General features: G+C 43.9%; 1 protein-coding gene across 1 annotated transcript in view; it reads left to right on the top strand.

Moving 5' to 3' along the window:
* Nucleotides 1-20,098, top strand: part of WDR90 (WD repeat domain 90) — a 69,788-nt gene extending 49,690 nt beyond the window's left edge. The window contains exons 32-44 of the mRNA XM_070954868.1: nt 1,167-1,326; nt 3,666-3,856; nt 5,488-5,656; nt 5,940-6,051; nt 8,522-8,693; nt 8,801-8,923; nt 10,294-10,474; nt 12,953-13,083; nt 13,931-14,074; nt 15,239-15,358; nt 16,517-16,601; nt 17,648-17,801; nt 19,578-20,098. Of these exons, the coding sequence (XP_070810969.1) occupies nt 1,167-1,326; nt 3,666-3,856; nt 5,488-5,656; nt 5,940-6,051; nt 8,522-8,693; nt 8,801-8,923; nt 10,294-10,474; nt 12,953-13,083; nt 13,931-14,074; nt 15,239-15,358; nt 16,517-16,601; nt 17,648-17,801; nt 19,578-19,590 (1,755 nt within the window). The 3' untranslated portion in view covers nt 19,591-20,098. The remainder of the gene's footprint in view (nt 1-1,166; nt 1,327-3,665; nt 3,857-5,487; nt 5,657-5,939; nt 6,052-8,521; nt 8,694-8,800; nt 8,924-10,293; nt 10,475-12,952; nt 13,084-13,930; nt 14,075-15,238; nt 15,359-16,516; nt 16,602-17,647; nt 17,802-19,577) is intronic.
* The last annotated feature ends 5,323 nt before the right edge of the window (nt 20,099-25,421 follow it).

Raw genomic sequence — 25,421 nt, 5'->3', positions numbered from 1 at the left:
GCTGACATCAAGCAAACACTGTGGTCATGAAGTGAATGCTGCGGTCATTAAAGAAGTCCATTTTTCCAATGGGCGTTTTTTTTTATCTCCTAGAAACTGGAAGTTAATACCGGAAACGGGCAAAAACCCACCAAAAATTATGGTTGCTGCAAATGCTCATAAATGTGAGCGAGTTACCAAGTTCCCAAAATGTGATCATGTGACTGTATGTGTGTGGGGAGGAGGGTCAGAACTCTCTCTCTCACATACCCACACAAATAAGCATGCATATTTTACAAATATCCATTGTGCTTTTCATGTAAGTGAAAAGTTGTTGTTTTTTTTGCAATAGCCTACGTGGTAAGCGATTTAATTATATATAGACAGTATGAGTGGGAGAAAGCAATTTATTCTGAGCTCTCCCTAAAATTAAGATATATTCTGGTAATTCTTCTCAATATGCACAGTCTTTGTTAAAACAATGTTGTTGGTTGCGAAGTCATGTCTGACTCATCGTGACCCCATGGACAATGTTCCTCCAGGCCTTCCTGTCCTCTACCATCCTCGAGTCCATTTAAGCTCACGCCTACTGCTTCAGTGACTCCATCCAGCCACCTCGTTCTCTGCCGTCCCCTTCTTCTTTCACCCTCAATCATTCCCAGCATGAGGCTCTTCTCCAGTGAGTCCTTCCTTCTCATTAGGTGGCCAAAGTATTTCAGTTTCATCTTCAGGATCTGGCCTTCCAAAGAGCAGTCAGGGTTGATCTCCTCTAGGACTGACCAGTTGGATCGCCTTGCAGTCCAAGGGATTTGCAGGAGTCTTCTCCAGCACCAGAGTTCAAAGGCCTCCATTCTTTGGCGCTCAGCCTTCCTTACAGTCCAACTTTTACAGCCATACATTGCAACTGGAGAAAAAATTGTTAAAACAATAGCTGTATTTTAATATGCTTTAGCCCTGCTTGGAAATTGCCTGTGGGTTTCTTAATCACGAGACACGTGGACATCACAGTCCTTTGTCTGAATGTGATTTTGAACAGAATTAAAAACTCATTTTCTCCCTGTCTTCTCTCCGTGGCTTTGAGTTGCTGCTTTATTTATTTTATTTTTTGGGGGCTAATTGCATTTTTCCACTTGTTAAACAGTTACTCTCCTAGCTCTTTACTGATGACATGGGCTGTTCTTCTCTAGGTTCTGGCCTCTGCCTCTGCCCAAGGTGGTGGAGACCTGCGGTGTCAAATTTGCATCTGGAACGTACAAAATAGGACTTGTGAAAAAATCCTCTTTCATCATGAAAACCAAGTGCAAGCCATGGCATATTCTCAAGACGACCGCTTCCTTGTCACTCTAGGTTGGTATAGCCAAGGGGGATGAGAAGGCATCAGGCATTCCACAAGTGGTGGGTGGGTGCATTTTTGTGGGTTTAGTTTGGACCAAGGAATGACACTTGCTATGGCATCCTAACTGAAAGTAAGATATTTATTTTAGTTCTGCATTTTCTCAAAAATTGCGAGTGAGGCCTTTGAAAAGCCTTTACCTTTAAGATGTGTGGGTTTCATAGCAGGCTGGGTGTACTGCCCCAGCTATGGACCCCAAAGAACGCAGCACACACAAAGTCTGTACAAACCTTAGTTTTACTAAATTAAATAAGATTTTTTTTCCCAAACAAAGGCTGTTAATTAACTTTCTTAACAGCCTACAAGAATCCAAAGAATAAATAATCGTAATCTTACTATGGTTGGCAGAAAGCCCAGAAGCAATTTGCAGAGAACTAAGATCAAGACACGAAGGAGAGTGAACTAAAGTTGTTCCCTGCAAATTGCCTCAGTCGTCGTCCTTCCTTAAATAGGCTAAGGGAGTGGCCAATTAGCCCCAAGCCTTACTCTCAAGGAGACCTTCTCCTGAGGAGCCACTCCTCCCTTTTGGCAGCTTTGCACGCCTGTGCATCGAGAAAAGGCTCCTCCTCTTCTTCCTCTTCACTTATGGGAGCTTCTGGAGCTTCTGAAGGCCCTGGCTGAATCCCCCCTTTTGGCACCATATCTTCTCCAGCCTCCTCATTGTCTGACTCGAGTGCCAGCTGCACAGACTGCTGGCACAGCACCACACCAGCCTCCTCGCTGTCGGAATCAGCTACTAGCTGCACAGGCCACTGATGGGCCACAACACTGGGGGAGTGTAGGAGTTGAACTCCACACATCTTAAATCGAAAGTGCTTTTCATAACACAACTGGACTTCATTTGTTTTTTTTCCCTTGAAAAAGTTTCGCTTCTTGTGCAAGAAGCTTCCTCGGTTCATCTTCAGTTCTTTTCTTCAGAACTGAAGAAGCTTCTTGGATGAGAAATGAAACATTTTCAAAGAAAAAAAAAAGACCCAAGAAAGTCCAGTTGCCTTTTGAAAAAGCACCTTTGGGACAAGATCATTGAGAATCTCCAGAAACATTCACACATCTTAAAATTCCCAAGGCTGAGAAGCACCGAGTTGGATGGAATATCTTTCTCATATTTATTTTTTTTGAGCAGATTTTAACATTCATGTTTTATGAATGAACGTTTATGAATGTTTATAAGAGCCGTGCTGGCGCAGTGGTTAGAATGCAGCATTGCAGGCTAATTCTGCCCACTGCCAACGGTTTGATCCTGACCAGCTCAAGTTTGACTCAGCCTTCCATCCTTCCGAGGTCAGTTAAATGGGGATTCAGATTGTTGGGGGTGTGGGGCTTAGAGAAGGCTGTGAAATGTCTTTAAATATTAGTAGCTCGGATTGGTAGTTATGTTGTTGGTTTGAGCTCCGAGCTTGGTGATTTGGTTGCAAACGTTTCGTCCCCATTTGAAGAGACATCTTCACTGAGCTTTGGATTGTGCTGGTCTGGGAGAGCAGGAGCCTTTAAATACCTTGCTGAGTCCTGGTTTGATTATGGGTTGTGTGGTTGGCTATCTGTAGTTGCTGAGTCACAGTCCTTGGTTTTAAGTACCATCTGAGAGAGAGAAGACTGCAAAGCACTGTGAAGCGGTATATAAGTCTTCAGTGCTCCCCAAACATGACAAACCCTCTGAAGTGAACTCAAAGATTCCTTTAATTAGGAGTGCCGGCAGCCCAGCAAAAAAGCTCCTCTTTCAACGCAGGCTAAGAAGTCCATCCAGCCAGAAGATGAATAGTTGTCTGCCACACCTATTTATCTCTGCCCCCTGCCTTTCATCCCCAGAGCTAGGGTGGGGCCTCGCTAGCAGTGGTGGCTCCTCCGTCCCAAGGACCGGCCCATAGATTTCCACTGCTCTCCTCTCCTTTGCCTTCTTCGCATCCGTGTGTCAGGCACAGGACCCAGCTGTTCCTCCTCTTCCTCATCAGCCACCTCCAGACCTGGAGGCTGTTGACTCTCTATCTGAGGGCTGACAGATGGCCCAAGCTCAGCCTCTGTCTCTCTCTGACAGCTCCATTCCCTCTCCCACCTCGGAGCCCTTAGCTTGCCTTGTTGCTGACCCTGACTCCAGCGCTTCCTCTTCCTCAGATTTGGTTGTTGGAGGGGCCGACGGCTGATAAGCCACAACATGCTATTGCACTTAAGGTTATTTTGAATCTGAGAAAAGCAAAGTGTACCCAGATGCTAGGGAGAAGTCCAGATTTATCAGGCATCGAGATTTCACAAATAAATAAAAAAAAAACCTGATTGCCATCTACCTCTGTCCCTGCAGGAGATTATGTAGACAGAGACATTGCCTTGTGGAACACCCAGACTTACGACCTCATGTCCTCCACCCGTCTTGCTGAGCCCGTCCACGACCTGGCTTTTAATCCCCTTTCCGTGGGACAGCTTGCCTGCGTGGGGAAGGGAGCTGTGACCTTCTGGCTGATGAAGCAACAGGGCTCGGACATCAGCCTCAAAGTAGGTATTCTTTCCCCCGTTATACATTTGACATTTTGCCCGATTTTACAAGGAGTCCTCAACTTACGAAAGCAACGGAGCCTGCTCATGACAGTTGTTAAGTCGTGACGGTTGTAAAATAGGTAAAGGTGAAAACCTTTTTGTGTCGCACTTGTAAAGCAGTTGCTGTGGTCATTAAAGCAAACTGTCTAGTGGCGAAGCCAACCAATGATTTGCTGTGGGCCTGGTTTTGCCAAAAACTGGAAGTAAATGCCAGAGGGTCTGAAGTTCAGTCACATGACCACATTGGGGGGGGGCGAGCGTTGGAACATCAAATCTGGGTCAGGCAGGTTGTCCTCGACATACAACCATTCATTTAGTGACCGTTCGAAGTTAATGATAATGAAAAAAAGTGACTTATGGCCGGTCACACTTAACAACCATTGCAGCATTCCCCCCCCCATGGTCACATGATCAAAATGTGGGTGCTTGGCAACTGGCATGTTGCCAACTGGCATGGTATATATGACAGCTGCAATGTCCTGGGGTCATGTGATCACCGTTTGCAACCTTCCCAGCCGGCTTCCGACATGCAAAGTCAATGGGGGAAACGAGATTCGCTTAACAACTGCAGAATTCCCTTAACAATTGAAGTGATTCACTTAACAATCATTTAATGATTCACTTAAAAATTATTATCTGTATACGAAATCTTAATCTGTTCACCGCCCTGAGTCCTTCAGGAGAAGGGCGGTATAGAAATTAAATAAATAAATAAATAAATAAATAAACAAACAAACAAACAAACAAACAAACAAACAAACAAACAAACAAACAAACAATCATGGCAAAAAAGTCATGCAAAATTCGTTAACAACTACCTTGCTAAAATCTAGGACCGTGATGGCGAACCTATGGCACGTGTGCCACAGTTGGCACACGTAGCCATATTGGTGGGCATGCGAGCTCAGCTCCGGCGCGCATGCGCGTGCTGGCCAGCTGATTTTCGGGTCTTCTGGGCCCACCAGAAGTAGGGAAACAGGCTGTTTCCTGCCTCTGGAGGACCTCAGGGGGTGGTGGGGAAGGCCCGTTTTTCTCTTTCCCCAGCCTCCAGAGCCTTTCTAGGAGTCTGGGGAGGGCGAAAACAGACTTCCCCATCCCCCGGAGGCCAGAAACAGCCCATTTGCCAACTTCCAGCCTCCGAGGGTGTAGGGAAGGCCGTTTTTGCCCTCCCCAGACTCCTAGAAAGGCTCTGGAGGCTGGGGAGAGCAAAAAAACAGGCCTACCGTGCCATTGCGTGCCAGGAGCGGGGGGGAGGTGGTCGCATGCGCAGGTGCAGGGCGCATAGAATTCTGGGTGTGGGCACGCATGCGTGTGACACACACACACACACGCACACTCGTGGCACACGATGGCAAAAAGGTTAGCCATCACTGGTCTAGGATTACCTGTATTTAGCCCCCCCCTTCCCCCCCGGGTGGATCCTTCGTAACTTTGAATGGTCTCTAAGTGACCAGTTGTAATTTGAGGAGTCCTTGTAGACCGTAGTCAACGAGAAAGCCTTCAGCTTTGTCAGTGATAAGCGATCCAAGGCAGCTTTGGGCTATTTTTGGAGTGCCTATTATGCATATCATCTTCCTTCCTCCTGCTAGGTCCAGCGAGTCCCAGCTCCTGATGCTATTGGTGGGGTGGAGCTCACATCCATGTGCTACAGCTCTGGTTGTCTACTCTACACTGGGACAAGCACAGGACAGATCTGCAGCTGGGACACGGAGACGAATTGCTGCTTCATGACTTGGGAGGCCGTGGACGGTGAGATTGGTGAGTCTCCGCACTGTGTTACATTTAATAGGAATTAGAGTAGAATGAGCTGGAAGGGAACTTGGAGGTCTTCTAGTCCAGACCTCTGCTCAGGCAGGAGATCCTATACCATTTCAGATAAGTGATTGTCTAGACTCTTCTTGAAAACCTCCATGGGTGCTCCAGTGATGGAGCACCCATGATTTCTAGTTTCTCATCTCTAACAAGGAGGACTGATCTCTGCAGGCTCCAGCAGAATTTGGATGAAATCTGTGTTAATCGGAATAATCCTTTCCTTGTTTAGGAGTACTGCAGTGTCGCCATAACCGGCTGGTCAGTGGCAGCAATACCAAGAAGATCCAGATGTGGTCAGTGGCCGCAGTCCAGGAGCTGAGAGTCAAAGGATCTGATGCCAGGTGTGAAGGGACCGCAGGGTGAACAGTTGGTTCTGTAGATACCAGATGATGGAGAGCTGCTGGGGCTCCCTTTTCTCCCTTATTCTCACAGCGTCCGTGAAAGACGATTTTGTTTGTTTACAGCATTCCTACTTTCCCTGCTAGATCATTCCCTCAAGGGAAGCGGATTTAAACATTTTAAATCTATTTCCAACCTCTAAAAATGTCCTTAGGTAGAACTGATCAGTTTGGTTTCTCTGTCCTTTTGAAAAAGCCATTGCAGAAGTTGAAGTTCCCAGACCAAACTGGAATTCTGTTCCAAATTAATTGCACTGTTTAAACTCAATGCGACAGGAAGGACCATCTGATGTGCCTTGCTAATTGAGGAGCATGGAGCACAGAGAAAGAAAGTGGACAAGGGTTTTCCAAGAAATCAATCTATCTATCTATCTATCTATCTATCTATCTATCTATCTATCTATCTATCTATCACCTCTCTCTCTCTCTCTCTCTCTCTCTCTCTCTCTCTCTCTCTCTCTCTCTCTCTCTCTCTCTCTCTCATCTATTTGGTATGTATGTTCCTCTTGGCTTCTAGGTGCTCTCTAAGAAAGGATTTTTTGAAATGACCATCAGAGCATTAGTATTTCATATACAGTATTATATTCACATGCTCTGATGCTAAGGAGTTAGATGTTCTACTCCCCTTCCCCAACTGAAAAGAACTCTGTTCCAACTGCCAGTTGCCTTATATTAACACGCTCTGATGCTACAGAGTAGTGTCAATTTATCATGCCCGATCACATAGTTTTGTAGTGAAGCAGGGGCATCCAGCTAGTATTCAATAAAAAGCAAAACATTTGGATTTCCCTGCCACCAGCAGGGTTCAGGCAACTAATGCCAGAAACCCAGAGAATGATTGAGAAAACAGTTTAAGCAATATAGAATTAGCAAAGGTAAGACTCTGGTTTGGAATAAATTCTTTCTGGTTGGAAATCATTCATGAGTAAATCTCGAATAAATCTTCCTTCCTAGACTTTGCCCACACTGACTGATGGCAGCCAGTTTGGTTGTTCCAGCTAGCTGGAAATGTGTGAATGGAGTAGGCGGTATGGACAGTCTGTACTGGAGCCTAGCACACGTCTGGCTTGCAAAGATAAGAAGTGTAAATGTGGGGCATTAAAACCTGTCCTGAAAAAAACAGATCTGCTTTGGGCAGCTAATCACAGACTCACAGGCCTGGAAGGGACCTTGGAGGTCTTCTAGTCCGACCCCCTGCCCATGGCAGGATACCTTATAACATAGTTATGTGTTTGTTTGTGTGTAAATGTATGTATGTGTGTTCATGTGTATGTACACACACATATACACACACATACACATGCAGTGGTTCCTTGGTACTCAGTTGCTTTGAAACTCATCGAATTTGGTACCCAACACATTTTAATACAAAACGTTTTGTTTAACGCAAAAGTATGTATCGTTTGTTTGGTACTCAATACACAAGCTAGGATATGTCAGTGTCGGCTGCCTTGTGACTCACTCACTTTCCCATTATTTTTCTCTTCTTCTTCTTCTTTTTTTTTTTAATTTGATTTATATGCCGCCCTTCTCCGGAGACTCAGGGCGGCTTATAATGCGTTAAGCAATAGCCGCCATACTTCTGTATATTTATACAAAGTCAGCTTATTGCCCCCACAAACTGGGTCCTCAATTTACCCACCTTAGAAAGGATGGAAGGCTGAGTCGACCTTGAGCCTGGTGAGAATTGAACTCGCAGTAATTGCAGGCAGCTGGATATTAGCCTCCTATGCCACTCAGGCTGCTTCTTCTTCTTCTTCTTCTTCTTCTTCTTCTTCTTCTTCTTCTTCTTCTTCTTCTTCTTCTTCTTCTTCTTCTTCTTCTTCTTCTTCTCCTTCTCCTTCTCCTTCTCCTTCTCCTTCTCCTTCTCCTTCTCCTTCTTCTTCTTCCTCCTCCTCCTCCTCCTCCTCCTCCTCCTCCTCCTCCTCCTCCTCCTCCTCCTCCTCCTCCTCCTCTCCTTCTCCTTCTTCTTCATCATCTTTCTATGCTGCCCACTCTCCGAGGACTCTGGCCGGCTTACACCAAAGACAGTATACCAAATAGCATATTGCCCCCAACAATCTGGGTCCTCAGTTTACCCACTTCGGAAGGATGGAAGGCTGAGTCAACCTTGAGCCGGTGAGATTTGATCCGCTGATCTGCTGAACTAGCAGTCAGCAGAAGTAGCTGCAGTAGCTGCACTCTAACCACTGTGCCACCTCGGCTCTTTTTATGGGGAAAAATTGTTTGGTACTTATCATTTTTGGTACTCATAGCACCTCCCGGAACCAAGTATCAAGGTACCATTATGTATAGGTTTGTGTGTATGTGTACGTTTGTACGTACTCTCTGCAGGCCTGATGATAACAGTTGTGCAGCTAAAATGGAATATGTTTAATTTCTCTTCTTTCCTCTTTTGGGCTCTTTCCTGTAGATCTAACTCCGTTCTCTTGGAGCAGGAAATCACTCTCGATGGGACCATTGTGAGTGCCGCTTTTGATGATGCCATGGACATGGGCATTGTGGGCACCACCGCAGGGACCTTGTGGTACATCAACTGGACAGAGAACACCAGCATCCGGCTGATCAGTGGCCACAAGAACAAGGTTTGCCTTGGAGCGCATCTTGGCAGTCATGGATAAATCCAAATCGCGTGAGCTGCTTCCTTGTTGAGGCAACGCTTTCAGTTGTCATCTCTTCTCTGTCGCTCCAGGTGAGTGAAGTGGCCTTCAGTCCCGGAGAGTCTCATTTTGCTACCTGTGCGGAAGACGGTAGCGTCAGGGTTTGGTCCCTGGCTAGCTTGGAGCTGGTGGTGCAGTTTCAAGTCCTCAATCAGGTAATTTTGGAAGAATATGTTGGACTCTCCAACTAAACTGGAGGGAGGTGTTAAGAGGGGGCCAAGCTTAGAGTCCTTGCATTGCAGAAAGCGGCACAGGCCTGATCTCCCCAAGAATCCTCGAAGCCTTAATTCGGGGCATTCCAAGGGAATGCAGTCAGTCTGGCAAGATTCTTATAGCATGGGTGACTTAACAGTAAAGAACTTGAGCGTATTCTCAAGTGGTTCGAGTTGACTTTGCTTGTCAGAAGATCGAAAAAGGGGATCACATGACCCCGTGACACTGTAACAGTCATAAATACGAATGCCTCGCCTAGTGCCTGAATTTTGATCAAGTGACCATGGGGAGGCTGCAATAGCTGTGTGAAAAACAGTCCTAAGTCACTTTTTTTTTTAGTACTGTTATAACTTTGCATGGTCACTAAATGAACCGCTGTAAGTCGAGGACTACCTGTAGTTCAAATTCTTGTAGAGAGCTTTAGTGTACAGCAAACCTACCCGTGTTTCCCCGAAAATAAGACTGGGTCTTATATTATTTTTTGCTCCAAAAGACACATTAGGGCAGTGATGGCCAACCTTTTTGCCATCGCGTGCCAAAAGCGGGGGGAGCACGGGGGGGGGGGGGCGTGCGCGTGCCCAAACCCATAATTCTATGCGCCCCGCCCCCGCACATGTGCACGCAACCCCCCCGCGCTCCCCCCGCTTTTGGCACGTGATGGCATGGTGGGCTTTCTAGGAGCCTGGGGAGGGCAAAAACAGCCTTCCCCACCACCCCAGAGGCCCTCCAGAGGCTGGATACAACCCATTTGCCGACTTCCGGTGGGACCAGAAGGCCCGTTTTTTGCTCTCCCCAGACTCCAGAGCCTTTCTAGGAGCCTGGGGAGACTGAAAAACGGACCTTCCCCACTCCCCCGAGGCCCTCCAGAGGCAGGAAACAGCCTGTTTCCCTACTTCCGGTGGGCCCAGAAGGTCCGAAAATCAGCTGGCCAAGAGTTGAGCTTGCATGCCCACCGATATGGCTTCGCGTGCCATAGGTTCACCATCACAACATTAGGGCTTATTTTCTGGTTAGGTCTTATTTTGGGGAAAATATGGTACTAAATGCATCCATCTGGCTGACAATCTTATCTGGGGCTCATTTTGGGGGTAGGACTTATATTACGAGCATCCTGAAAAATCATGCTAGGACTTATTTTCCGGTCGGGTCTTATTTTTGGGAAAACAGGGTTTATATTCATTTGAACTGCCTGGATTTCTGATTTCCTGCGCTTGACTGCATGCATGATATGAAAGTGGGACCGCTATTCCTTTCCCATCTTTCACCTGGTCGTGGTTAAGGCATGGCTAACCCCTAGTCCGTTTCCCCTTAGAGTTGCTTGTGCTTGGCCTGGAGCCCAGTGCCCACCTCCATCAATGGGCTCGAAAGCCATCATATTGTGGCAGGCTATAGCGATGGCACCATCCGCCTATTCAGCATTTCCCGGACGGAGATGGAATTGAAAATGCACCCGCATTCCGTGGCCGTCATGGCACTTGGATATTCTGCAGATGGTAGGGAACAAACCATCATGTTGAGTTGGGCAACACCCTTCTTGCTGTCTTCCCCATTGGCTTGGTTCTTTTTCTCTTTTCCAACCCTTCCAAGCTAAGATCTCAACATTTCCTAACTTTCTCAACTGTGTCCTTGCCTTACTGGCTGATGGGAGATGTAGTCTAACCCCAACCTTTTGGGCACCAAGGACCAGTTTCGTGGAGAGAGCTTTTTCTGTGGACAGGAAGGGATGTGGTTTCATGTGGCTTTAAGGTGTTGGTTCTCATCTTTAAAGCGCTCCATGGCTTAGGGCCAGGGTATTTGCGAGACCGCCTGCTGCTACCGATAACCTCCCACCGGCCAATACGCTCTCACAGAGAGGGCCTCCTCAGGGTGCCGTCGGTCAGGCAATGTCGGCTGGCGGCCCCCAGGGGGAGAGCCTTCTCTGTGGGGGCACCCGCCCTGTGGAATGAGCTGCCTCCTGGAATACGATTGATCCCGGACCTCCGGACCTTCCGTAAAGCCCTGAAGACGTTTTTATTCCATCAAGCCGGCCTAGCCTAAATGGTTTTTAATTGGGATTTTAAATTTTATGGATTTGGGGGTTTTAAATTGGGAAGCCAGTGATTTAATTCTTTTTAATTATCTTAACTTTTGTATTTGTATGTTTTTTAATTTTGGCTGTTCACCGCCCTGAGTCCCTTCTGGGAGAAGGGCGGTATACACAATAAATAATAAATAAATAAATAATAAATAAATAAATAAAAAATAAATGAATAAATGAATGAATGAATGAATGAATGAATGAATGAATGAATGAATGAATGTGCTGCCTGCATCCCATGGATGGGGCTTCACTTGTTTGCAAGGTCCGGTTTCTAGCATGCCGCAGCCCTGTGCCGGTCCATAATCCGGGGATTGGGGACCCCTAGTCTGTCAGCCAAATTTCCAGCATGGTTTTCTGAAGCTTGCTTGCTCCTGGCTGCCATAGAAACAGGGAGGGGGCCACGGGCATTTGGAGTGGGGAAGTAAGCTAGTGTAAAGTAGTTCCATGAGAACTGGGAGGGAGGTTTGCACTCATGAATTATGGTGCTGCTGAGTGGAGTTTTTTATAGTCCGTCAAGGCCAACCATCCTGAGACTCCAGATGCGAGAAATACCTGCAGAGGAGCTTTCCCATAACATCATACTGGACGTTGATTGGCCTCTCAGTGCTGGATCCTGGGGGGAGAGATTTGGAGTTAAACATTCACTGTTTATCTTTCGTGCGCTTTGATTCAGATCTTGCCTTGCTTTCGCTGCTATCATTTTAAACTTGGTAAAAGGACCTCCTCCTCTAATCCAATGGAGTTGGGGGTTTTCTTTCCTGACTTTTGAACGGAAGCAGGCCTGACACTAACTAACTGATAATGATAGCTATTCAATTGTGTCAAGCTCCTGGCGATTCTGTGGGCCAGGTCTCTCCACATCTTCCAATCTTGCACTACGTCTTTTGAGTTTTTCCATGCTCTGTCTGGTGTCAGCTTTGATGGTGTCCAGCCACCGGATTCTTCGACGACTTAGTTTCCTTTTACTGCTAACTCTTCCAAACATGATTGCTTTCTCTAGTGAATCTAACTAACTAGAAGCTAGTTTTAATACTTACTTTTATTAGATTATTTCTGTATAGCACAGAGATTATCTGGATTAATGACAGTAGAACAAATGAAATCAAATGCTCTCTTCTTGGCTTTGCTAACAATCTTTGTGTTAATTCTGGTGTTTTCAGCCTTAAGTTTTAAGTTTCTGGGTGTTATCATAAAAGAGGACCTGACTTAGGGTGCTCACCTTGCAGCACTGGTCAAAAGGGCCCAGCAGAGATTATATTACCTGGGACTTCTCAGGAAACAACAACTGAATGAAAAACTGCTGGTGACCTTATACCGCTGCACCATGGAGAGTATTTTAACTTACTGCACCTGTGTATGGTTTGGCAATTGCACAGTGGCAGATAGGACAGAGCTCCAGTGGGTCAACGTCATTGCCCAGAGGATCTTTGGTTGCCCTCTCCCCTCTTTGGAAGAGCTTGATAGCTCCCGCTTCCTTAAGAAAGTTCAAAACGTTCTTAAAGAGCCATCTCATCCCAGGCACCCTTTTTTTTTTTTGAACTATTACCATCTGGCAGATGGTACAGGATAATAAAAACAAGGACAAATAGGCTGAAAAACAGCTTCTATCCCAGAGCAATAACTATATTGAATTCTACTGTACAGTGCAATATTAATGCAATATCAGGGGTTTTCAATTCAATTTTATAGAATGTGAAAGATGTGTGTTGTGTTTTATTTTTATAGTTATAATGTACACTGAAGATGGCATTTAATTTTGTTGCACGAGGTGCAATGATAATAAAGTAAATTCAAACTTGAATAAAGGATTTCTGAAAGTATTTGAAGAATCTGAAGTGTTTGTGTGCATATTTGTTTCCTATGACTGATGACGCCTTGTGTCTGTCTCTAGGGCAAATCATCCTATCAGGAAGCAAGGATGGATTGATTGCCATTAATAGCCCACGTACAGGGATGACCATCAGAGTCCTTACTGACCACCGACCCTCGGCCATTAACGTTATCCATTGCACCAGAAAACCAGTAAGGCATGCAAATTGTTTTACCCATCTGTATGTTACCAGATAAATGGAATTCAGGTGGGGAGAGAGAGAAGAGAGAGGGTTACAGAATGGAAAATAAATAAAATACTCCACGAGTCAAAAAGAGGGCTGTGAAAATATTTACAGACCCCTCGCATCCTGGACATAAATTGTTTCAGCTCCTACCCTCAGAACGACGCTATAGAGCACTGCATACCAGAACAACTAGACACAAGAACAGTTTTTCCCAAACGCCATCACTCTGCTAAACAAATAATTCCCTCAACACTGTCAAACTATTCACTAAGTCTGCATTACTATTAATATTCTCATCGTTCCCATCACCCATCTCCTCCCATTTATGACTATATGACTGTAGCTGGTATCCTTAAGATTTATATTGACTGTTTTCTAATATGATTTGATTGCTTATTTGTTCCCTATGACTATCATTAAGTGTTGTACCTTATGATTCTTGACGAATATATCTTTTCTTTTATGTACACTGAGAGCGTATGCCCCAAGACAAATTCCTTGTGTGTCCAATCACACTTGGCCAATAAAGAATTCTATTCTATTCTATTCTATTCTATTCTATTCTATTCTATTCTATTCTATTCTATTCTATTCTATTCTATTCTATTCTATTCTATTCTATTCTATTCTATTCTATTCTATTCTAAAAATATCCTAGAGGCCAATAACCTAGCTATGTAGTCAGCACAAATGCAGAAACAACAGTGGAGTTAAAAACAGTCCAGGTGGAGACTGATAGCAAACCAAAAGAGATCAAAAACGGATTTATATAAACAAATACAAATTCTCATTTTCATACCATTTGTCTCCAGTACACCGAACTTGGGACTGAAGGAAGCGACCTCTGGTTGGCTTCCAGCAGTGATCGACGGGTCAGTGTCTGGATTTCTGACTGGTTGAAGGACAAATGTGAGATCATCGATTGGTTAAGCTTTCCAGCTCCCACAGGTCCTGAGGTGAGAGTAGGTTACTTGTCTGTAGTATTTCCATCACATGGCAAATCATGTTGTCTTGGTTATGTTTCAAATTTAGATCAATTTATGGTCCAGGAATTACTCAAAAAGGTAATCCACAACTAAGATGTATGTGTATATATCTCTATTTGTTTAAATAAAACGATACATTTAATTTCCATATTAAAAAGTGCTTAGGAAAGTAAATTTTCTGGAAGGCAGTAATGATTTTTATGTCATTACTGAATTGGATATGGACTGGTTAGCACTAGCACTAGCGCTTAGACTTATATACCGCTTCACAGTGCTTTTACAGCTCTCTCTAAGTGGTTTACAGAGTCAGCCTATGGCCCTCAACAATCTGGGTCCTCATTTTACTGACACTGAAAAGATGGAAGGCTGAGTCAACCTTGAGTCAATCAAGATTGAACTGGCAGTGGGCAAAATTTGTCACTCGCTACACAGCGCCTGCTTGCAACTAGACAACTGTAACGGGAGTGGGGAGGGAAGGCATTGGAATGTAAGGAAGATTTGGGAGGGAAATTTGGAATGCAAAGGTGCCTACTGGAAGCCTGAGACAGACCCAACACCTCAAGGTCGCCAGCTGGGGAAGTCCAAGGTTGGTCTATGACAATTCACCATGGCTAACACGCCACAGGAGAACTCACTGTGGGAGAAAAGTTACACTAATACAAAAGAAATGGTATTAGAAAGGATGCAAAAGGAGGGGACAGAATGAAGTGTGAATGGCAAAAATTAAAATAATATTTATTTATTTTAAATAATTAAATGGAATTGTTAAATTGTCCTGCAGCGAGTTGGCTGCGGCGAGTTGTCCCATTCCCATCCAAAGCAGACAGACCGTTCTCAAAAGAAAGAGAGTGCAAATAAGTGGTGAACAATGGGAGGTCCAGGAGGAAAAAGGGAAAGTTTTCCTATGCTGTTTTCACGCAAAATAGTTAGAACTGGCTTTTCTGCTTCTGGACCCACATGGAATCTTCAGTAAAGTTATAGTCTTAATTTTTTAAAAAAAAAAAAACATCCCAGGAGGATTTTTTTGTTATCTTACCCAGTGGGCTGGTTGACAACTGCATTCTAGCCACTGCGCTACCAAGGCTTTTTCCAGATTACATGCACTCGTCTGATAATGGATCTTTTCCTTTTCAGATTCCCAGTCCTCTACCTCCTAGCCTGGCAGCGTTTTGCCCTTGGGATAAAAGTACTATTGCTTACATTGGCTTTGGATTGCAGAAAGAGATCCTCTTCTACAGCTTGCAACAGAAACAGGTATGCGGCGTTGTCTTGGCCAGTGGCTGCATCACGGAGTCGGTGGTTGAATCTGGATGGGGTTTATGTGCTGCTAGATGAGACCACTTCAGCCTTCAGGTTTGGAGAGAAGGTTGAGGCATGATTGAGAGCGTTTTAACAAACTGCATCACTGTTTGGTTTGGTGGCAGCAGTGCCTCAGATAGAAAGTCCCTACAGAGAGTGGTGAGGACAGCAGAGAAGATTATAGGAAGCTCGCTTCCCTTTATTCAAGATAGTGCTTATAAGCGCTATGTGCTTAGAGCTCAAAGCATCGTTAGAGACTCCACACACCCACTTTACCGTTTGTTTCTGTTGCTCTCCTCTGGAAGGAGGTTTTGAAGTATCTATAGCAGGACTACTAGACTCTGTAACAGCTTTGTTCCTTATGCCATCCGTCTTGTAAACTTACAGGATTCTTTTTTTTTTTTTTGCCACGTATATGTATATATTTGAACTAGACTGTGATGTTTCTCTTGTCATATATGTGTATGTATCTGGGTATATGCATAATGGTTGTTTTTGAGAGCTGAATGCGATGAAATTTCATTTTAATGTATGATTAGTGTACATTTAAAGTGGCAATAAAGATTCTATTATATTCTATATTCTATTTATTCTATACTATTATTCTACTCTACTCCACCCTACCCTACCCTACCCTACCCTACCCTACCCTACCCTACCCTACCCTACCCTACCCTACCCTACCCTACCCTACCCTACCCTACTCTACTCTATTCTATTCTATTCTATTCTATTCTATTCTATTCTATTCTATTCTATTCTATTCTATTCTATTCTATTCTAAACTCTCCCTATAGCAGTAGAAACATCTCACAAGACCTGTGATTGTCTATTGTATCACAAAGTTGGACTACATTAGAGAGAAGCACAAATGCCAATTTACCGCTGTCCTAATGTTTTCAGGCGCTCCCTAATTTCCAGCATGATTGGATACCATTTGTTTGTTTGTTTGTTTGTTTGTTTGTTTGTTTGTTTGTTTGTTTAAAGATTGAGGGTATAGATTTTTAATGGGCAGAAGAAATACCTCAGAAGTACAGGACAAAGAACTGTAACCAAGATAATGTCAGATTTTTTTTTTTAATGAGATTTTCCCCCCCTCCCCACATCATGTAGGTCATCGAGAAGATTCCCTTGCCTTCCTTTGCCGCTTCGCTGAGCCTTTCTCCAGTTGCCTGCAGCATAGCTGTTGGCTTCAGCGGTACGTATCTGGAGAGGTTAAATGGTCATGTGTCATTTTCTCTCAAAAGCAAGCTAGCCAGCCCTGGATGTTACCAGTGTATTACCAATGCTCAAGAAATAAGAGCATCGGTGCAAACAAATCAGCTTGCAGGGAGTTTGATTAATGCTTTCGTTCATTCTCAAGTTTTTTTGAAAAAGCACCTTTGGCACAACCTGGATGACTGAGAATCTCCATAGACATTTAGGTTACAGGTAGTTCTCAATTTATGACTGTAACTGAGCCCAGAATTATGGTCGTAAGTCAGGCCAGTCGTTAAGTAAGGTATCCTGTGACCAACCTGATTTTATTACATTTTTTTTGGTGGCAGTCGTTTAACCAATCTCCATGGTTGTTAAACAAATCCATGGTCATTAAACGAATACATGTGTCGTTTTCTCTCAAAAGCAAGCTAGGCAGCCCTGGCTGTTACCAGTGTATTACTAATGCTCAACAAATAGAGCATTTTTTAAAAAATTTGATTTATATGCCGTCCTTCTCCGGAGACTCAGGGCGGCTTACAATGCGTTAAGCAATAGCCTTCATACTTTTGTATATTTATACAAAGTCAGCTTATTGCCCCCACAAACCGGGTCCTCATTTCACCTACCTTTGAAAGGATGGAAGGCTGAGTCAACCTTGAGCCTGGCGAGATTCGAACTTGCAGTAATTGCAGGCAGCTGAATGTTAATAACAGGCTATTAATCTGCTGCGCCACGAGGCTCTTTCATTGCATTGATGCAAACAAATCATCTTGCAGTGAGTTTGATTAATGCCAGGCATTGTTCGTTCACTGTCAAGCATCTTTTTAAGAGCTTCAGACAACACATTCTTCTTCAAGTGTTTAGTTCTTAGGATTAGAGACAGAACCTGAGATGAAAACTAGGCAAGCAAGCCACATTTCTTTGGAGAAGTTGACTACCGGACTACCTTTGATGTTTTACTTTCCCTGTAGTTTTACGACGTTTCAGCCAGCCACCCACCGTAAAATTACCTTCTCTTAGCCAGTCCCTTTCTCTGCCACCCAGAACGTATGCTGAGGCTGATTGATCGCGCAACAAGGACATCGGAGGACTACGCGGGACACAACGACACCGTTTCCCTCTGCAGATTTGCCCCCTCCGGGAAACGCCTCTTCACAGCCTCCTACAACGAGATCCTGGTGTGGGAAGTCCAGAGCAGGTGAATGGAGATCATCCCCTTCACCCTCATCCTGGCCTGATGTCCAGCGGAATCATGCCCAGATGATGGTTGCTTGTGAACCCTGGAATGGCACTCATCTCCTCTTACCATGGGCCAGCTGCAACTTTGAGCCCCAAATTTGGGGGGGGCAGGGGGCAGGCAGGTCTCTCTATTAGAGCTGAGCTGTCACTTGAATCCCAGTCGCTGGGATTCAAGTGACAGCTTGAATTTAGCCACTAGCATAGAAGTCAACTCAGAAGAGTGGTGCGGTGGCCTAGAGGTGGAGCTCTCGCCTCACAATCAGGAGGCTGTGAGTTCGATCCTAGGTAGAGGCAGATATTTCTCTCTCTGGGCACACTGAGAATATATATATCTGCTGTACAAAACTCCGCATTGGCGACAGGAAAGGCATCTGGCCATTAAAGCACTCTGCTGACCATGATGATAGCAGTCAATTCAGAGCCTGCAGGATTTGGAAGAAGTTCTTCCCCTTCTGTTTACATAAGGATCATTCTTTGTAGGATACAGGTAGCTTGCAAGGTGCTTTTTCAAAAGGCAACTGGACTTCGTTTTTCCTTGGAGAAATTTTGCTTCTCGTCCAAGAAGCTTCTCCAGTTCAACTGCAAAGAAATGTGGAACTGAAGAAGCTTCTTGGATGAGAAGCAAAATCGCTTTAAGGAAAAACAAAGTCCAGTTGCCTTTTGAAAAAGCACTTTTGGGACAACCTGGATGACGAGAATCTCCGTAGACATTTAGGTTACAGGTAGTTCTCGATTTACGACTATAATTGAGCCCAGAATTATGGTCATAAGTCAGGCCAGTCATTAAGCAAGTTATCTTGTGACCGACCTGATTTTATTACATTTTTTTTTGTGGCAGTCGTTTAGTGAATCTCCATGGTTGTTAAACAAATCCATGGTCATTAAACGAATACCGTTAAGCAAACCTCATTGTCTGCAATGGACATTTTTTTGCTGGAAACTGGAAGTGAAAGCTGGTTTTCGGCAACAAAAAATTGTCATAATTTTCAGTCATGTGACCACAAAGTGCTGCAAATGCTGCAAATAAACATGAGCTAATTGCCCAGTACCCAAAATGTGATCATGTGACTGCAGGAGGGGAGTGACCATTGGAGCTTTGAATTCAGGTTGTAAGTACCGTATTTTTCGGAGTATAAGACGCACTTTCCCCCCCACCCCTAAAAGAGGGTGAAAATTTGGGTGTGTCTTATACAATGAATGTAGCCCCGCCTATCTGCTGGCCCCCACCCTTTGGCCTCTGCCTCCCAGCAATTTACTTCCTTGCAGCAAACAGCCAGTTTCACCTTCAGCACAGCCTGATTAGCACAAGCAGCTGATTGTTGGTTGGATTGGCCTCCTGACCCTCATCGTATCAGGTTGCAGGGATTACCATTGCTTATTGCCGCGCGGGCCTCTATTTGCTGCAAGGAGGCAAATTGCTGGGAGGCAGATTTTTTTTTTCTTGTGCTAATCAGGCTGTGCTGAAAATGAAACATGCTGTTTGCTGCAAGGAGGCAAATTGCTGGGAGGCAGAGGCAGATTTTTTTTTTCTTCTTTTCCTCCCCAAAAAAGGTAGTTGCGTCTTATAGTCCGGAGAGTCTTATATTCCAAAAACTACGGTACCATTTTTAGGATCCATCATAAGTCAAGTATTATCTGTAGCACACATTTTTTTGCATTTGAAGTCATGATGCTAAATTGCCTCACTTCCTAATACTTCCGCAGATAACTCAAGTTTGTCTCACTCTTTTTTCAGCTCACCAAAGTAGCTTGATCAGGCCCTCTGAACCACGAGCCAAAAAATCTTAGCTGGATGTTATGGGGGATGGCTGATTCTCACCGGCTTTTTGACGTGATACAGTTGGCAGACGCGTCAATTGCAGGAGATCTCCTCGTCACCTCTGGAATTGGCAGGTGGCATCTGTCCAAATGCCTTCTAAAAAGTGGGATGATTTATAGAATCAGTGGACCAAGCCATTGGTCTGTTCCAGCCAATTGGCTGGACAGATTGCCCAATAACTGATCTCCATACTTCTGACGTCCCTACAAGAATGTGTGAATTTTAAGTAACATGCTAACCCCAGCTAAAGTATCTGGCCCAGGGGAGAACTGTTGTGAAACAGGGAAGAGGGCAGCACAATGTTCCTCTCTTCTATTGCAGTTGGTTTTAGTCCCTTTACTCTTAGCATTGTGTCAAATGTATATATGTATATTTCACATATTTTTCTACAACTGAAATAGCTGCTTCTTTTTTCTTTTTTTAAAAATTCATTCTCTCCCAGGACCATGTTTTGATTTTATAGTTTTGTAGTCGCTGGTTATACTTTCAAGTGACCGTTTAGCTGAAAAGAAAATGCCTTTCTCCTGTTCTGCTTTCAGTTTTCTCAGTAACAGAATCACAAAAAAGCATTAAAAAACAAAAACAAAGAAACACCGCTGAGTCTTAACTGCTGAATAGGCTTTTAAAAGCACAGGTTGACCTTATAGTTTATTTTAGAGATCAGGAACTTTCAAGCTCATTTTATACTCAGAATTTATAAAGGTGATGAGTTTTGCTTTTAGAAATGCATGGTTAACGAAACACAGGTTTGTTCCTCAGGTAGCGTGAGCCGATATCAGCAGTGCAACAGGTATTTCTTTCCTTTCTTAACCTTGGCCTGTAACAATTGAAGCAACAACATTCACATTGCACTTGTTTTCGTTTGTAATTGATAACGAAAGAAAAGAATTGGACTTGTTTACATTTTTTAAAATTCCAAATAAACGAAGAGTTTTGTGTATTCAACCTCTGCGGCTTTCTTTTGTTCCAGAAGTTCCAGATGACTCAGCAAAACGCTTTCTCTTTCATAAAACCTAAGAAAATTGCCCCCATTTTATCTGTATAACTAACCTCAGAGATATCTGCAGGGCACAGTCAGAAAAGTCAAGATTTCTGGCAGCCAGAAAGAGGCGATCAAATTTTCACCCATTTTTAATGGATGTCAAATATAAAAATAGATAAGAGATTCGATCCCATGGTCACAGCCATCATCTTGGGTTTTTTGACAGCATCCAAATTGGGTCAGTCAAAGTTTGAGCTTTCAGACTTGTAGATGTTGTGGCTCCGTTGCCTGAGCCTGGGCTATCGACAGATGCAGACTCTGAGAGTGAGGGAGAGGAGTTGGCAAGGCCTCCCTCTCCAGGACCCTCCTCTCTGGCAATGCCTCCGGAGGACACGGAAGGCCAAATGATAGGCTCAAAGCCAAGCATGTCCCCGCAGCCACAGGTGGACAGCGACAATGAAGATAAGTGCTGGCTGGACCCTCGGCAGAGGCGCAGGGAGAAGCGTGCGCAGCAGAGGGGAAGGCGTGCCAGAGATTAGCTGAGTCACTGGACCACACCCCACAGGGTATATATGTGGGTGTGGTGGCCGGTTCAGTTTGTGACGAGCAAAAACTGGAAATAATCCATGATCTCTGCGTTACTGGACTTTGCCTGCTTTATCAGACTGCATTTGGATTAGCCTGTTTGATCGGAACGCTTGCAGTCTTAATTTTTGTTTTGTGTGAGTAAAGTCTGAATTGGCAGCTAGCCACTGGGTTGCTGCCAGCTTTATCTTCAAAGAGTTTTGTCGTGTGGCTTATTAACTCCGGGCCGTCTGTGGGGGTGCGTGTGTGGTACGGGGACAGAACAGTAGTGGAGCTCGTCCTCAGGGAACTTCTCTGTAAGCTTCGGGCTATTCTGTGTGTGGTATTTATGTGGTGCCTGTTTGTGGCTTTTTGGATGTAGATTGGTGTATTGATGGCTGCCTATTAAGTCATTGGCTGTTGTTTCCTTGTGCTGCCAAGCCTCCTTGAACCTTGATAAAAGGTTCCCCTCGCACATATGGTAGTTGTTCCCGACTCTAGGGGGCAGTGCTCATCTCCGTTTCAAAGCCAAAGAGCCAGCGCTGTCCAAAGATGTCTCCGTGGTCATATGGCCCGCATGACTCAATACCAAAGGCGCACGGAACGCTGTTCCCTTCCCACCAAAGGTGGTCCCTATTTTTCTACTTGCATTTTTTACCTGCTTTCGAACTGCTAGTTTGGCAGAAGCTGGGACAAGGAACGGGAGCTCACCCCCTTACATGGCACTAGGGATTTGAACCGCTGAACTGCCGACCTTTCAATTGACAAGCTCAGCGTCTTAGCCACTGAGCCACCATATCCCTTTTAAGTACTTGATAAGCTGGGAGTAAATCAGCACTCCTTTTGATTGACGGGGCCCCGTTTCCCAGACTTCAATCACTTCCCTGGCTGTTTTTGTGCCTGCCCGGCCAACAATCTTAGTAGCAGGGTTTATTTTTGACCGCTTTTTTTAAAATTTATTTTTTTTGAAAGTTTATTATTTTGTTTTACAGTTCCTTTATTCTGGAAACAGCCGATCTATGTCCTTAGTTTTCTTTCCTTCTCTCTAAAAATAGGGTTAAAGAAAGAAAAGAAGATGGAAGTGATGGCCAGTTCAAATTTCTCCACCTCCATTCTGCAGGGCTGTTTTCTAACCTGCTCCCAATTTCTGCATGCAAATTCTCATCACATGCTTCATTGTTTTGAAGAATGGCCTTTATATACAGCTGATAAAGCAAGGCAAGAGTCAGGATCTGAGCGAGGGCAGGATTCCTGCGTCTTATATCCGTTTTTCCAAAGGGCTGAGCTTGTAGATCGAAAGGTCGGCAGTTCAGCAGTTTGAATCCCGGGTAACGGGGTGAGCTCCCGTTACTTGTCCCAGCTTCTGCCAACCTAGCAGTTTGAAAGCGCGTAAAAAATGCAAGTAGAAAAATAGGGAGCACATTTGGTGGGGAGGTAACAGCGTTCCGTGGGCCTTTGGCGTTGAGTCATGCCAGCCACATGACCACGGAGACGTCTTCAGGCAGCGCTGGCTCTTCGGCTTTGAAACAGATGAGCACCGCCCCCTAGAGTCGGGAACGGCTAGCACATATGTGCGAGGGGAACCTTTACCTTTTATCTTAGTCAGGGTTACAAGTCTGTTTCATTCTTCTTCTTGTGCCATATCCATCATCGGACGTTGGCAATCATGTTGGCGATCCTATTTTTATCAACAACTGTGTTTCATTCAGGGTTAAGAAACCTACTGGATCTATTTTGAATTTGACTAGCCATTGAAGGAGGTTGCTTTAGGCCATGTCAATTAGTCATCTATAACTATGAGAAATTTCCTCTTCCCATCCCAAAGGTGCTTTTTTTCAAGAAGCAACTGGACTTTCTTGTTTTTCTTCGAAGACATTTTGCTTCTCATCTAAGAAGCTTCTTCAGCTCTGACTGGATGGTGGGGAATCTTCCCATTTTATTCAAAGTAGAATGTGCCCCATTTTTGTTTTTTGTTTTTTCCTTTCGGCCCACCAAATCACAAGCAAAAAAGTGAAGCAGGCAGAATGTGAATTTATTTCTGTAAAAAGATTATTTCCACATAAATCACAGAGCAAAATCTCCTCGAGGCTTCATTTTTTCTAGAGAGACTTAAATACTCTTACTTTTCAAACTTTCACTTGAGGGTTCCATAAATACAAAAAGGAAATACAGGTCAAAGTGCATTAAAAAAGCTGGCTCAGAAAGAATTAATTTTTGCTCCAAAATATATTATTATTAAAAGATACTCCTATTGCTATCCTAAGAAAATGTTCATCTTTTCAAATATATTACTTAAAAAACACTTTTTAAGAAATTAACATACGTCTCTCAAAAATCTCTGATAAAAAAGATTAGCAATTTAGTGAACACCTTTTCTGTATCTCCTGTTATTCTAGCCTGCAGAATAAAACTAGTGAATCTACTTGTACAACTTTTTAACCTAGGAATCCTAGCTTGTTAAGCTACAGTAACCAGCATCACAATCTCACCACTGAAACCTTTTCCGCTGGTTATTTTCTTTTGTACATTGAAAATATATATATATAAAGACAATGTATTTTTCTGAATCGGCAAGTTAAGTGTAAAACATATTTTGACATCAAGTAAGTCATTTTGGAAAGGAAAAAAAATGCAATTGAAAAAGCTTAGCAGATAAATTCCAAAATATTTCTGCAATTCCACTGAATAAAAACAGATCTACAAATATATACAAGCCCAGATCATTTGGATGCCCCATGTTGGCTACTTGTTCAGAATTGTGCGTTAAAGCAACGTTTCTAAACCTTGGCAAGGTTTTAAGATGTGTGGACTTCAATTCCCAGAATTCTCTAGCCATCATGTCGCTGAAGTCATGAACAGTTTAAAGTTGAAGTCCACACAGCTTAAAGTTGAGAAACATCGGGTTAAAGAATTCTTTATTTCAAGTGATAAAACCTGGATTGATAGAAGCTTACGTTGAAGGATATGCTAAATCATCTTGAAAAGCAGTTTTTGGTTGCAAATTGTTAAGTCCAAGAGAAGAGGAAGAAAAAGGCAACTCACAGTTCTGTAACAAGCGTATAAATCACACAGTTATGAACCATAGCCTATCATTCATAAACATGTCTTAAATGTAAGACATAAACATAGAATCATAGGTTTCGAAGGAACCTCAAGAGATCTAGTCCAACCACCTGCCTAAGGCAGGAGACCTCGTACCTCCTCGGTCAAATGGTTGTCTGGTGTTATTTTTGAAAACCTCCAGGGACGGAGCACTACCACTCTGGGAGGCAAGATTAATTAATTCACTGATTAATTGTTCTCACTGCCTGAAAACTCCTTGGTTCTAGGTTGGATCTCCCTTTGATGAGCTTCCATCCATTCCTTCTCGTCCTGCCCTCTGGTGTTTTGGAGAAGTCCAAATAAATAACAAATATGTGTAGCTAAATCAATAAGAAGTAGGTAGCCGCAAGTATGTGAGTTTGTGGCTGACAAACCTTTTAAGAGCCAAATAGTCTTCCAGAAGGGTAGACATCTAGATTTTTTTATTCAAATGCTGAAATTGTTCAGAGGCAGCTCGTAAAGCTCTACCATATATCTCAAAGGTTCTATGTTTTAAGACATTAAAACAAGATCATGTGAAGTGTTTTTTTGTGGCCGTCGTTCAACAAATTTCGGAGTGGGGGTTCTAAAATTACCTCTGCAGTCATAAAATTGAACTCCGCAGTCGTAAAGTGAATCCATGGCTTGCCAAAAACTGGAAGTAAATGCTATTTTTTCCCCCAGCAAATCATTAACTGCAGTCACTTGACCATTGCAAATAGTGGTAAATACAGGTTGGTTGCAAAATGTCAAAACACTTCTGCAAAACAGTTCTGCTAATCATCAAAACTTCATCAGAAAGCAGGGCTGATTAAATTTGATTAAAGGGATTGGCTTATCGGTTCCCCACCCTAACTAAGATATCCCTATTAATATAGCAGGGGCAAACATATCACCATCTCTCTTCCCCGTATAAGAGGCGGTCCTAAAATAGGTTGGCATGTCCATTTGGCCCGCACTGCAGCACAGGTTTTGGAGCAGAGATGTCCAACCTTGGCAACTTGAAGATGTGCGGACTTCAACTCCCAGAATTCCCCAGCCAACCAGCTAGTCAGCAACGGAGCTGCATGTGGCTCTTTCATCCCTCTGTTGCGGCTCCCTGTCACCAGTCGGCTCCACAATTGATAGGGCTT

Source organism: Pituophis catenifer, unplaced genomic scaffold (genome assembly GCF_029215685.1).
Source record: "Pituophis catenifer annectens isolate HBS135680 unplaced genomic scaffold, rPitCat1.0.hap2 SCAF_16, whole genome shotgun sequence".
NCBI lineage: Eukaryota > Metazoa > Chordata > Lepidosauria > Squamata > Colubridae > Pituophis > Pituophis catenifer.
Note: the sequence above shows the minus strand (reverse complement) of the source record. Positions and strands in the feature narration are given on the sequence as shown.